This window comes from Pongo abelii, chromosome 2 (assembly GCF_028885655.2).
Source record: "Pongo abelii isolate AG06213 chromosome 2, NHGRI_mPonAbe1-v2.0_pri, whole genome shotgun sequence".
Classification (NCBI taxonomy): Eukaryota; Metazoa; Chordata; class Mammalia; order Primates; family Hominidae; genus Pongo; species Pongo abelii.
In genome coordinates, this window is record NC_085928.1 from 86,790,188 (window position 1) to 86,805,795 (window position 15,608).

General features: G+C 38.2%; 1 protein-coding gene across 2 annotated transcripts in view; it reads left to right on the forward strand.

Annotated features, from left to right (window-relative positions):
* Positions 1–15,608, forward strand: part of SUCLG2 (succinate-CoA ligase GDP-forming subunit beta) — a 293,134-nt gene that overhangs the window by 150,010 nt on the left and 127,516 nt on the right. For both annotated transcript variants that reach the window (XM_024244937.3, XM_063722010.1), the window contains exon 7: positions 5,725–5,821. In XM_024244937.3, the coding sequence (XP_024100705.3) occupies positions 5,725–5,821 (97 nt within the window). The remainder of the gene's footprint in view (positions 1–5,724; positions 5,822–15,608) is intronic.

A 15,608-nucleotide genomic window follows, 5' to 3' on the forward strand; every position in this document is an offset into this window, starting at 1 on the left:
TAGTAGTTCCCCCTTATCTGTGGAGGATACATTCCAAGACCTCCAGTGGATGCCTGAAGCTTACCTACTACCAAACCCTATATATACTCTTTTTTTCTGGATATTCTAGATATTTATACTTAGGATAAATTTTGACTTGTAAATTAGGTACAGTAAGATATTAACAACAGTATAAAATAGAACAATAGCAATATACTGTAATAAAAGTGATTTGAATAGGGTCTCTTTCTCAAAATATCTCATTGTACTGTACTCACTCTTCTTGCAATGATGTGAGATGATGCAATGTCTACATGATAAGACGTGGGGTGAGTGATGTGAGCACTGCAATGTAGCATTGGGCTACTCATGACCTCCTGGCAATACTTCGTGAGGGACATCTACTTTGGATGATCCTGGATCATCAAACCATGGGTGTCAATGGCTGGATGTCAGGAACAGATGATGTCAATGGTCAGGGATCCTGGATAGCTGAACACGTATGTTTATTGCGGCACTATTCACAATAGCAAAGACTTGGAACCAGCCCAGATGTCCAACAATGATTGACTGGATTAAGAAAATGTGGCACATATACACCATGGAATACTATGTAGCCATAAAAAATGATGAGTTCATGTCCTTTGTAGGGACATGGATGAAATTGGAAATCATCATTCTCAGTAAACTATCACAAGGACAAAAAACCAAACACCGCATGTTCTCACTCATAGTTGGGAATTGAACAATGAGAACACATGGACACAGGAAGGGGAACATCACACTCTGGGGACTGTTGGGGGGAGGGGGGAGGGATAGCATTAGGAGATATACCTAATTTTTAAAAATTGCTTAACAGACAAAATAACAGTTGATGGCAAAAGTGCAGAAAAACTTTTTGTACACAGTGATTATGAGCTGAGAAATAGATGGCAGTAGTAAGCGACTGACTGCAAGTTGACCAGGAGAATGTTTTCTTTGACCTGTGCTTATTTTTAACATTTGTAGAAAGCGGGAATGCTAATCTCAACTTGCCACATGCCGTGCCATTCCCTGTTACACCTGGTCACACACATTCTGTCTGCCTAGCCCTTATAACCATTTAGTGAATAGCCTCTGGAATAAGACATCTTACAAGGGTTTGTCATTGTGAGATCTACAAGGGAGAACCAGCCTGGTTTGGAGATGTCTCCAAGATTAAATTATGTTTTAGTCTTGCTCAAAAAAATTATAGTCTGGCTTTGCACGACAGTAAAAATTAAAACAGAAAATATCCCCAAAATGCTGTGCTAATGTATAATTACAATGGGATTAATGTGCAGAAAATGCAGTCTTGTACTAAGCAAAGTTGGTGTAGGCTTAAGAAGTTCTGAAACAATTTAAGTGTGTATCTGTGGATGAATGGATAAACAAAATGTGGCATGTACTCTAATGGAACTTTATTGAACCTTGTAAAAGAAGATTCTGACACATACTGCAGTATGGATGGGGCTTGAGGACATTATGCTAAGTGAAATAAGCCAGTTACAAAAAGACAAACACTGGATGATTCCACAGGTATCTAGTGTGTATATATATATGCATATCTTTTATTTTATGTATGTATGTATATAGAGATCTCTAATATCTATATATATCTGGTATCTATATATATATCTATACATATTATCTATATACATATATATGGAGATATATATGGAGAGGTATATATGTGTGTGTATATATATATAGAGGGGTGTGTGTGTGTGTGTGAAAATATATATATATGGAGATGGAGAGAGAGGCAGAGAGAGAGATGCTATCTAGAATAGTCAAATTTATAGACACAAAGTAGAATGATGTTGCCAGAGGCAGCGAGAAGAGAAGAACGGGAGTTTGTTTAGCGATACAGAGTGTGAGGGAAGAGGAAGTTCTAGAAATTGGTTGCATAACAATGTGAATGTACCAACTTGACCCTGCAGAACTGTGTAGACACTTAAAAATGGTTGAGATATGGTGAATTTTATGTTTTGTATATTTTATCAAAATTTTTAAAAAAGGAAGTTTTGAAGTAACTGGATTAGATTATACATATATATATATATATATGTACCCAGAAGTTATTTCTATTATGTAGTCCCCACTTGGAATTGAATTAATCTTTAATTCAACCAATATTTATCGAGTGTTGACTCTTCAGAGGTTGTATCACTACAGTGGATGCCAAGGTGCCCAGGATACATAAGATGCCTGCCCCATGCAACTCACATTGCAAGCTCACATTGATGACCTAGAAAACCCCCTCAAACACAAAAAATATTCAGCAATGAAGTATTTGCTGGCTTTGCACTTTAACTCAAATTTTATTTGGATTAAAAAAATGGAAGAAATTATAAAGAATACTAGAAAAAATAATGGGAGAATTTTAAAAAGTACTCTCAGAATGGGACTAGCCTTTTAAAAGTCTGATACAAAGCCAGAAGCCATATAAGAGCGACATTATTATGAAATTTCAATGTGGCAAAAGTAACAAAAGCATGTTCAAAAGGTAAATGTTAAAGGGGCTGAGGCAAGAGGATTGCCTGAGACCAGGAATTTAAGAGCAGCCTGGGTAACATAGCGAGACCCCCATCTCTAGAAAAAATAAAAATAAAAAAATTAGCTGAGCCTAATGGCATGTGCCTGTAGTCCAGCTATTTGAAAGGCTGAGGTGGGAGGATCATCTGAGCCCAGGAGTTCAAAGCTGCAGTGAGCCGTGATTATGCCAGTACACTCCAGTCTAGGTGACAAAGCAAGACTGTCTTGTACACACACACACACACACACACACACACTCACACTCTTCCTATAAATTAAGAAGAGACCAAAATCTCAACAGAAAAACAGGCAAAATTCACAGAAAAAAAAAATAAGATGTCTGTTAAACTCATAGAATAATGCGCAAACTCATTCATAATAAAATAAATTCATAGTAAAACTATATGTGAGTGTACTCATCTGTTCTTACGCTGATAATAGACATTCCAGAGACTGGATAATTTATGACGGAAAGAGGTTTAATTTACTTACAGTTCCACATGGCTGGGGAAGCCTTACAATCATGGTGGAAGACGAAGGAAGAGTGAAGGGACTTCTTACCTGGTGGCAGGCAAGAGAGCTTGTGCAGGGGAACCCCGCTTTATAAAACCACCAGATCTCGTGAGACTTACTCTCAGGAGAACAGCATGAGAAAATCCAGTCCCCATGATTCAATTACCTCCCACTGGGTCCCTCCCGCAACACGTGAGAATTATTACAATTCAAGGTAAGATTTGGGTGGGGACACAGAGCCCAACCATATCAGTGAGATACCCTTTTTCACCTAACACACTGGCAAAGATACAAATGGCTAATGATTGTGAATTGGAAAATAGTGTCTCTGGTAATTTTCTCTTTTTAGGAGTGGAAATCAGGGACAGCTTCTATCAAGAACAATTTAGGCCGGGCGTGGTGGCTCATGCCTGTAATCCCAGCACTTTGGGAGGCTGAGGCGGGCAGATCACGAGGTCAGGAGATCGAGACCATCCTAGCCAACATGGTGAAAACCCGTCTCTACTAAAATACAAAAAATTAGCCAGGCTTGGTGGCACACCTGTAGTCCTAGCTACTCGGGAGGCTGAGGCAGGGAATTGCTTGAACCCGGGAGGTGGAGGTTGCAGTGAGCTGAGATCGCGCCATTCATTGCACTCCAGGCTGGCAACAGAGCAAGATTCGGCCTCAAAAAAAAAAAAAAAAAAAAAAAAAAAGAACAATTTAACAGAATCTTTTGATGTTGATGTTTAAAATGGCTACATTCCTTTTTGCTTCACTCTGTGTAATTTATCCTACAAATGTTTAATCACGTGTATGTTAAATATACAGAGATAAATAAGGCAGTGCTGTAATGTCAACCTATTAGAAACAATGCAGCTTGTCATTATTTAAGTGGAAGGTTAAAGGAATTATAGCATATCAATACAGTAAGATATTATTTAGTCAATTAAAAGGATATGATTGATCTACCTGCGTTGCTGATGAAGTGTCTCTAAAAATTTGTTAAGAGGCATAAGAACAAGTTTGCTTTATTAAGACAGATGAAGGAGGAATGCGTACTGTCTTAGGCATAGACTGTCTCTCAGATGAAGGCTAAATTTATGAGTTGGCTGCCACTGGGGGCCTGTGTGGTTGAGTGGTACAATCAGGGAAAACCCTTAAGTTCTTTGGGAATTTGTATCATATACATGTATTATCTACCTATACAAATATTTAATATTAAAAATATTTAATCATACTCATTATGTGGGGTCATTTATATCTACTAGCCCTCAAATTTGGATTTAAAAACGTTTGTAGGTGGACCTAAAATCCATTAAGATAGCATGAATTAAATCTGAAGTTCTTCAGTCAAATCTGGAACCACTTGCAATATTTACACCAGTGGGGATTTACTTTAGGGATGTGTTTCATAGGTGTTGCAAGAGCTGAGTAGTTTAAGAGTGGGCAGAAAGGCAACCTAGAGCACATCCAACCGCATGCTCCAGGAACAAAAATGAGGCAGTGGTGTTACTGGACCTTGGATACAGAAGCTAGAACCCTGGTGGGCTTCTCCAGTGGGAGCAAGAGCCAGAGGAGGAGGCACTACCCAGATAGAAAGAGAGGAGTGGAAGTACCCTGGCTCTTCCCTTCTTCCCACCTCCATCTCTCACCACTGCTTGCCATTGGCTGACCCCAGCTGGAAACCGGCTGACCCAGGAACCTAGAAAACTCAGCCTATGAGTCACCTTCCCTGATATACAGAGTAGAGTTGGAGAACTGAAAATGGATCTGCTGCAAATAATCCAAGGCTGGCACAATGAGTGAAATGTGGCAGTGGGAAAACTTTGGCTTGGAAAATGGAGCCGGGAATGAGACTGATAACTAATTCTTCTCCACGATCGACCCTCTTGCTCTGTGCATCACATGCTCCTTTCTTTATTTACAGGAGCTTTCCAGGGTAGGGGCATGGCTCATTCATGTTCTTATTTCAAGCGGCAGCTCACAAGATACCAGCTTGCTGTGTCATAGGCAGTGAGGAGATGTGGTTGAAAAGAATGAATGAATGAATGAGTGAATTTCAAGCAGAGTGAGAAAAATGAAGTCAGGGCATAACAGGGCGACCTTGGATATTCTTGCCCTTTGTGGTTAATGCCTTTGGGACAAGCTATTTTCAGTTTGAACTGTGCTGTTCAGTAACTACACTATTAAGCACTTTCATCTTCCTGTTTTGCAACAATTTTCATTAGACACTCAGTAATTGTTGTTTCACAGATTATGGGTTGGATTGATGAATATAATAACTGTTTTATTTCAGCACAATAAGGAAAACCTAGTCATTATAAACTCTCAAAATCATGTTTACCTTTTACTTAAATGGAGCTTGTTTGTATTAATGATTATAGTTTATATTGCAGCATAACTCTGCTAATAGAGACATGATAATTTACAAAAAGATTAACAACATTTTAGGCTGTACTGAAAATATTTTGTTTTCTTGATAATGGTCTCTTCTGGTGTCTGGAGGAGAGTTGAGCAATTCCTTTTAATGAATAGCAGTGGAAATTAAAATAATTATGCTTTTCTGTTTTTCCCTTCAGTAAACCTAACTGAAAATAAAGACATAACTTGCTATTTTTAAGGTTTCATTAATCCAGCAAAATAAATTTTCTTTTACTGCTTTGGTGTAATTCCATTTCACTTGATCACATTTAGGCTGCAGATCAAATTACGAAGCTGTATAATCTCTTCCTGAAAATTGATGCTACTCAGGTGGAAGTGAATCCCTTTGGTGAAACTCCAGAAGGACAAGGTAAAAAAAAATAAAAAAGAATTGAGAAAACAAATGAATGTATTATAATTATCTACGCAAACTATAAATTCCACAAAAGACTGTAGCAGCAGCTTTGCATAAATTTCTTTCAGTAATTTAATTTCTGCCATAGTTTCAAATGCTCCCATGATGCAGTTGAACATTTCAGCACTTAGGTTTGTTTGTAGCCAAATGCCAAGCCTCTAAGGAACCTACTACTTGTTTTACTTAAAAACATTCAGGCTTAGTGTGGTGGCTCATGCCTGTAATCCCAGCACTTTGGGAGGACAAGGCAGGAGGATCACTTGAGGCCAAGACTTTGAGACTAGCCTGGGTAACATATTGAGACCCTGTCTCTACAAAAAAATAAAAATAAAAATAATAATAATAATAAATAATAATAAATTAAAAGGAGAGAAACATTCGTTCACCTCTTTCTCTCCACCTTATTTTTTTAGGCCCATCACTGCTGCTACTAAGGTAAAGATTTGTGTAGAAATGGGAGCCACACACTTGGGTATAATGAAGGCATATGCCTTTATGGAACTGGAACTTTTTGAATGTCTTTAGTTTGCCTAAATCTGTATATAATTTCACTTTGTGTTCTGGGCTGGATTTATATCACCTTGGTAAAGCCCCAAGTCCCCCCCAGTTGAACTCTTTCACCTTACTTCGAGAGCAGTTTCTGCTTCAGGCAGGAGGAGGTGGCATTTTTGTGGTGAAGGTTTCTCCTATCCATCAGGTAGTTGTAGAGTATAAATAACTGTTTTATATATCAGTACCTACCACCACTGCACTGTTTCTTGCATACAGCAAATATTCCATAAGTTCTTATTAATTTGATAGCAAAAGCTTGTGAATGTGTGTGTGATAAGGGGTAAAGTGGAGTTCCACACACACATTCACAAGCTTTTGCTGTCAAAACAGTGGAATGGCAGGTGGATAGGATAGGGATACCAGACTGTAAACCCCATGAACATTTTCTTTTTTAATACATTTCACCTCCAGTGTCTTGCATGTTGTCTAGCATGTTACAGTCAGTAAATAGGAATTTGCATTGAATTGTTAACTGGGGTGAATCATTATGTGTAAACACATCAACTTTTGGACCAAGGCAGATGAGACAATATTTTCTCCTTAGCACATTTCAGAGATTCTGTAGCTAGACTCAGAGAAACTACACTGTCATTTCCTTGGAACCCAGAGAGGCCTAAGTATAAATTCTGTATCTGCCATGTTTTGGCTACGGATCTGGGCAAGTTACTTAGCCTGTCTAAGTTTCAGGTCTTTTTTTTTTTTCAATCAAATAAGTGGTAGAAATGATGCCTAGCTCATAGAGTGTTGTGAAATAAGATGAGATCATATATGAGTATGCATGCAGTGTCAGATACAAAATAGGCTAGTCCCTAACATTCATAAAATGAAATTCCACTTCTCAGGTAGTCTCAGAGTAGCCCAGGAATATTATAGATTTCAGACGAGAACAAGCAAAGATTTTATGTTTAGGAAGCCATTGAAAATAATATATTTCATGATTTATACAGATGACCATCCGATAGAAATCTGTGCTTGGTCATTTATAAACAAGCTACCTTTATTCATAAATATTTTTTTGAAAGTTGCTATGGCTGTAAAATCGTGAGTATTTTATAAAGCTAAGAAAGGAAGGGGAAGAAGCTGTTTCTTGAGCTTATATGCCAGGCACTGTGATAAGCTTATACATATATTCTTTCATATTGTTTACCACACCCTTGAAAAATTAGGAGTTGTTATCCCCATTTTATAGAGGATTGAGAAACCATTGTGACTGTCCCAGGGGCTAGTCAGAAGTTACAAAAGCTGGGATTTGAACCCATGTCCCTCTGAGTCCAGCATGCATGTTGATTCTGATACTCCAGATTCAACTGCAGCTACCTGCCTTTTGTACTTTCTCCCATTTAAACTACTTATTTGCTTTTATGTACATGACCTAGAAGTAGTCTCCAGTTTGGCAGGGAATACCAGTCAGAATTCATGTTGATGATTAAATCCAAGCAATGAACGAGAAGGTTTAACAGAAGTTCTTAAAGGTCATATATTGCTTTTTAAACTAGTATACACAAGCAGCCTGGTTGCTTTGTATTAAGAAAAATGGAAATTCAGCTGTAGCTATGGAGTGGGATAAAAATGGCTGCAATACATTTTTTATTCAACCCTTTGGGAAGCAGTCACAAGCTGTGTTCTGGCTTCAGGGAACAGGGGTATGGGAACCTTTTCTTAGAGTGTGTTTACAAAACGTCATGAGTCTGAAGTTTGGTTTTTAATTATTAAGAGAATGGAAGAGTCTTGAGTTTTTTTTTTAAGGGACTCATCATAAAACATTATATACAGTTCATTAAAACATAAGTCTTATGTGATATTTTTAAGAGCAAAATTATCTTGTTATTAATTTGTTCATTGTACCATAAAAGTTCAGCAATTGAATTATAATCACAATTAAATGAGTATGTTGGTTTATAACTCTAATGAGCAGTAGTCAAATTAAACCCAATTAGGAAATGGTGATTAATGACCAAATGTACAAATTGATCTTCATCATTATCACAATCCCCTCAAGCTATCTTTTATTTAGAAGCTGTAAAAGCAGTCATTTATATTTTAGCAATATTAATAATCTTAATATTTATAATCTGAGTATTTGTTAGTTCTGTTTAGATCAGTAGTAGCAGAACATTTCATGTTGAAATTTCCACATTGAAACTTTGATTTAATAATTATTCTTTAAATTTAAAAGTTTAAGGAGCTCAGCATCACATTGTACCAGCTCTTTTTTTGTTGTTGTTGTTTCTTTTCCTTTTTCTTTCTTTTTTTTTTTTTTTGAGACAGGGTCTCACTCTATCGCCAAGGCCGGAGTGCAGTGGTACAGCCTCAGCTCACTGCAACCTCCACCTCCCGAGTTCTAGTGATTCTCCTACCTCAGCCTCCCGAGTATCTGGGATTACAGGTGCCCGCCACCGTGCCCAGCTAATCTTTGTATTTTTAGTGGAGATGGGGTTTCACCACGTTGGCCAGGCTCGTCTCGAACTCCTGACCTCAGGTGATCCGCCCACCTCGGCCTCCTGAAGTGTTGGGATTACAGGTATGATCCACTGTGCCTGGCCTGTACCCACCTCTTTGTAGGAAAATTTTTTTGACCTTCCATTGGTCAGTGCTATTTTTAATAATTCAGGTTATTGTTCATATATTTGTACAACAAGTGATGCCGTGTTGAGTGAAGAACAAGGGCCTTGATAACATCTATGCTGCTAAGTCACCCATAGGGAATTTTTGACATGGAGAAAGAACTGCAGTCCAAGAGCTCATTTTTCCTATGTGATTAATAATCTGATTCAAAAAATATAATTTGACACTACTAACTGCAATGTAGTTTAGTGACTCTTAGCTAGGATTATAATGGTTGCTAATGACAGAAACCTGTATTAGCTTTGTTTTTGTTAAAAAGTTGTATTCCTGTAACAGGGAAGTCTAAGGTGTGGACTGGCTTAAGTCCTGAGGAGAATCAGGGATTTGCTGGTTCTCCAGCCCTGCTTGCCTCCAAATTGGCTTCTTTCTCAGCCAGGCTTTCAGAAGCTGGCAGCAAAGATGGCTCCCAGTGCTCCATAACTCTCCCTCAGCAGCCCCATAAATCCCTTCAGATGATTCTCATTGGCCCTGCTTGGGTCACATGTCTATGCCCATGCCAGCCACTGAGCAAGAATCACATGGTATAGGAGACATAAAGTTTCTTAATGGAAGAAGGGATACTGAGTCAAAACATGCCTACCAGAAAGATGCAACCTTATTGAAACAAAAATAAACTGTTACTTAGTCAATAGAAATTATCGTTATTTTCCTTATTTGTCCAAATGCAGTGCCAATTCGTTCATTAATTCTGCAGCCAAGCAAGAAGCAATGTTTTATCATTATTTATTTATTTGTCTACCTGCCCATTCATGTATTCATTCGTTCATTTTGCTTGCCACTGTGAAATTTCATGTCATATTTCTTCCCACCTTCAGCCAGCTCTATCTGTACACAGACTCCTTTTTCTGATGTCTTTATGGCAAGTTGTACTCCATGGGAAGGGTGGGCATTTTGTCCCCCGGGGAACATTTTTAAAACTTGGAGGCTATGCTACTGGCATGTATAATGCTAAACTACAATGCACAGGATGGTCCCTGTTCACAGAGAATGACCTCACCCAATCTGTCCATAGTCTAGAGGTTAACAATTCTTGCTTTAGGGCATCTTCATCAGTTGGAAGCTGAAATTCATTCATTGGGCCAAAGGAATGAGATCCAATTTGAAGCAGTGACTATCTGGCTAAGATTCCATGAGAATTAAAGCTGGGTGATCCACAGTTAACTGGCACATCAAATTCCTTTCTTTCTTCAGATTGATTTCCCTAAATAACCACCCTGTTGCTTCTTGTTAGCAAGTGCCCATGTTGTTGGTGGGTGTTTCTCTGTTTCTCTCTTTATACACAAGAGTCTATTTTCAAGAATATTTTCGGTTCTCTACCTCCCCCAACCCCCCTACCCACCCCATATCTATTTTCTCTTTCCACAGCCACTAAAAAAAAGTTCTAAAAAGTATACAACTCTGAGAACATCAATATGTAATGGGAAGTGGGACTAATTTGAAAGTATCAGCATTTTAAGGCCATTTTGGCAAGGCGTGTTTCAATAGTACATTATGGTTATTTATCACAAATCAAACGCAGTACCTTGCTTGAAGACAGATTATTTTTCAAACTAATTATGATAGTCTTATTTCCTGCTGTTTTTATGTTCCTTTTATGTGTAAGTTTCCCCTCCGAAATGTATTTTTCTTTTGTTTAATTCTGTGACACATTCTTCTGTTAAAATTCTAGGGTCAGAGGTCTCTAACTGCCAGTCATGTTTTCCACCGAGATTGTTGAATTAGCAGCTCACAGAATCTCACACCACTAAACAAAACAACAAAACACCCTATACATATAAGTACCACAGCTTTCTTTGATATTTGTTCAGAAGGAAAATTCATTTGTATAATCTATCAAGCATGTAACAATGTGCTTTTGATGGTGAAAATTGTTTTATAAATATTAATAGGTATGTTTCTTTCACCCACTTTGTATAAAAAGTGGCCTTTGTTCAAGATGAATTTTCTTTAGAATTGAGTTTCATTAATGTGACACTGAAAATCTTAAGGTCTGGACCAAGCTCAGCACCTCTGAAAATGCATTTTGTATTGTTTGTTGTTTTATTAAATGAGAAAGCTAAGGGTTTAAGCAGGCAAGTTTATTTTATTGCCCTGCTGTTGACATAGACATCAATCCATTTTTAACACATCAGTTCAAGAAGTGCATTTAGAAGGGTCTTACAAGGGGAAATAAGCATGTAAGAGTCAGTTAGTATTCAAGGATTAATCTACTCCTTTTGTGTAGCCACAGGTTTTTATTTATTTTGTTTGTTATTTTACTTTTTTTTTTGGTTTTCATGTTAATAGAATGCACTTTTTCTAAGTTTCTCCTTCACTGTAAAATGTGATACCTGTGTATCTATCACTTGGTTCACACAAGTGGATACAAGTGTGAGAATTGTGACTTAGCAGGGATTGGCAAACTTTTTCTGTCAAGGACCAGTTAGTAAATATTTGGGGGTTTGCGGGCCATACAGTCTCTATTGCAACTACTCACCTCTGCTTTTGTCTTGGGAAGGCAGCCATAGGCAGTATGAACGAGGCTGTGTTCCAATCTGTTATCCATAAAAATAGGGCTGGCTTGAGGGTCTTAGTTTGCTACCCTTGGCTTAGATCTTCATTTGGAGCTGTTCTGTACCAATCTTTAGCCTTGGCCTTATGCACAGGTGTGATATTATTTGAGAGTCACCAACAGCCTGTTTTACCCTTATCTTTTAGCCAAAAATCTTGTTTTCTACTATTTATAATGCCTAAAATGCCAACTATCAGTATTCTTCCTTTGGGAAAATTCTTATTTATTCAGAAGATGGCTTTTTATTGAAAACCATGGGTAACCTGTACATATGTAAACTATGGCAGACATTTGCTTAGATTTGCTCTAAACAGAAATCTCAGATTATAAAGGAACAGATAATTTTTATTGTTAGGAAGAGAGGAGAGTTCTGTAGCCTGGGCTACAATAATGGGAAGCTCTTAAGTATAAAAAAGCATGTGCATATAAGAGGGTGGTGTGGTCATCTAATGACTTGCTAGGACCCGCTGTCTAGGAAGCTAAGTGCTTTGCATACAATCTCTCCTACCACCAACACCTAGAGTAGAACATACTCTGATCCCCATTGTATAGACGAGGCTTGGGTTTAAGAGAGGTTAATGTACTGAGGGATAGATGGCTAGGAAGTGCCAAGAGTTGTCATTTATACCCTGATATTTTTGATGCCAGTCTATATTAAGTGGTCAAGTTCAAGGAAAATCATTTAGATGGCGCAATACTGTAGATGGTAAGACAGCAAAGCACTTTGTTTGTTTGGAACTATGTGTAATAGGGAAAAACAAACATTTTTCTCCTACCAAACTCTCAACACAGAAGAACACTTCTTGGACCAGATGTGTGAGTTTTTCCAACACTGACTAATCTCTGACACTAGCTAGGTATCCTATGATTCAGTTCAATTCTTTTACCATCTACCTGGAATTAGAGTCAGATCCCATAGGTTAAGGGGTCTGTCTTATCAGACTGACTCCACTTTGGATGTCAATTGTAAGACCAAGCCTCTGGTACTTCTGATGGACCAGCTGTAAATTGGGGGTTCTTAGGACTCCCTCCATGTGCCCCATCATTTACTAGAATGGCTCTCAGAACCCAGGGGAGCACTTTATTTACTACTGCTGATTTATTATAAAGGTTATTTTATTTTTTATCTTATTTTTTTATAAAGGATGTTTTAAATGATACAAAGGAATAGCCAGATGAAGAGGTGTATAGGGCAGGGTGTGCATGAAGGGGTGACAAGCTTCCCTGTACTCCACAGATGAGCCACCCTGTAGCACCACCCTGTGTTTGGCAACCTGTAAGCTCTCCAATCACCTGGAGTTGAGAAATTTTTATGGAGGCTTTATTACATAGGGATGATCCATTATTCTTTCTGGAGCATATGGAGGTGGGGCTGAAATTTCCAAGCTTCTAATCATAGTTTGGTCTTTCTGGCGACCAGCCCCATACAGAAGCCTCCACCAAGACTTACCTTAATAGAACAAAAGACTCTCCTATCTCCCAGAAAATCCCAAGGGATTAGGAGCTCTGCATCAGGAATGAGGGTCAAAGGCCAAATGTTAGAACACAAGATTCTCCTAGCACCCGTATTGCTTAGGAAATCCCAAGGGTTTTAGAGCTCTATGCTAGGAATTAGGGATGAAGACCAAAATAATATATTTATTATAAATCACACTATTACAGACTACTTTTAAAATAGAAAACAGGCATAACAAATATGTGTCTAAAAGAATCCCTTTACATCCTTAAAGTTTTTCATCCCTTACCCACTAAATAAAGACTTGGGTCTTGAAGGTGGCAGTTCAATTTGAATCCCCTTTCTTAACTCCTAAGTCCTCTAAATAAATTACTTCATATTTAGGTAGTGTTTTTAACTTCCCCAAACACTTAGACATGCATGCAATGATCCAATTAGATTGTTTAGTTTTCTCTACAGAGAGCTAACAGTTGGCACAGGACCATTGTAGATATACACCCCTTTTATCCCATAGTCACCATCTTGAAGCTCTGGGTTAACTGCAAAGTTCTATCAAGATTGTTCCCTGGAGAGAACGTCATACCACAGAAAAACATCCTCTGAAAATCTAGCTTTGCAGGCATTTAGTTGGGATTGCCTTTTGAACTTTGCATACATACCCATTAATTATTCTCTCTCTGAAGCAGCTTGTAACTGTAGTCTTTGTAAGGAGCAAAGGTCAGCTTGAAACTATTTTGATTTACTTGTTTATTGATCTCAACCAAGAATTCCTTTATTTGAAACTCTTCCCTTAGGAAGTCAATTTGATAACCTTTGCCCATTCATTTTGAAGATGTCAGTTATAAGTAATCTTGCCAATGAGTAATGGAGGAGCTAAAATTACTAATAAATTAATTAGAATGCATTTATAAACCTAGTGGAAAGCCATGTATGAAGTTGCTTTTTTATTGATTATTATACCAGTCATTAACTGCTGAGAAAATTCCCCTGTAGCAAGCAGAGAACATTGGCCAATTCCTTTGGTAATTGTAGGATTCTGTCAATAAGCTTTCAATATTTTGGAAAGTAATTACTCATTCACTCCAACCATTCACAATGTGTGGACGAAGTGGTTGGGCATTTTGGGGCAAGACTAAGGATTTAAGCAGACATTAACTTCCATATAAGATTCTCTCTTGTCGCTCAGTGCTACTTTAAGTCATGTGCGGTCTGTGTATATACTTATAACAAGTATTCTTAGATGTTAATATGCTGGTCTACACAGATTTGTATCAAAGTGCTTGAATATTATGGTAGGGAAACCCTTGGAGAAAACCCTCTACCTAGGGTCTCTAATGCCAAGATGCCATATACAGCCATGTTTTATTTTCATAAGAAGCAAGTAGAATTAGGAGATTATAGCCACTGCTTTTCAGTGAGTGAGAAATGTTCTGTGGCTGTTTCCCTTTCAAGAGTCAGGTGCCTGTCAGCAATGCTGGAGGAGAATAGGTAGTATCTGTAAATTTTGGCCAAAGATTCCTGGCTATCAATATCCCAAGTTAAGTAAAAGAACATTGGCCGGGTGCAGTGGCTCACACCTGTAATCCTAGCACTTTGGGAGGCTGAGGCGGGCAGATCACAAGGTCAGGAGATCGAGACCATCCTGGCTAACACGGTGAAACCCCATCTCTACTGAAAATACAAAAAATTAGCTGGGCGTGGTGGCACATGCCTGTAGTCCCAGCTGCTCGGGAGACTGAGGCAGGAGAATCGCTTGAACCTGGGAGGCGGAGATTACAGTGAGCCGAGATTACGCCACTGCACTCCAGCCTGGGTAACAGAGTGAGACTTTTATCTCCAAAATAAATAAATAAATAAATAAACATTATGATGACATGGCATCACAGAACACTAATTTCTACACCAAGAGAGATAATAAAAGGGGTCAGAACCCAGATGCCAATAATGCCACCCTCTCCACTGCAGTCTCTCCCTGATTGTATGTATAGGAGATATGTAAATCAAGGAAAGTGCCCTGTAGTCTGTCTCTATCATGGAATGAGTTTTGCTGGGTCCAGGAGATTTCCACCGGCTCCAGAAACTAGAGACAATTGTGCTAATAATGCCTGGCATCCTGGCATTGTAACTGACCAGTCTTGGTCTTTTTGTGTCTTATAACGAATCTGAAGTGCCATAAGATGGTCCTGTACAAATCAAGGGCATGGCCCTAGTTTTAAGGATTGTTATTGCTATTTTTTCCAATTAAAAAACCAAGGCCCAGAGAAGAACTAGGTTATTTTATCAAGGTTACAGAGTTAGTAATGTATGCTGGAAATTGCTAAAAGAATATATTTTAAGTGCTCTCCCACACCAAAAAGAAAAACCAAAAACTATATGAGAAGATGGATGTGTTAATTTGCTTCAGTGTAGTAATCATTTCACTGTGTTTAATTATTTCACTGTGTTATATGTATATCAAAACATGATGTTGTATGCTTTAAATACACAGTTGTCCCTCAATATATGCAGGGAATCGGTTCCAGGAATCTCAGATATACCAAACTTCGTTCATACTGCAC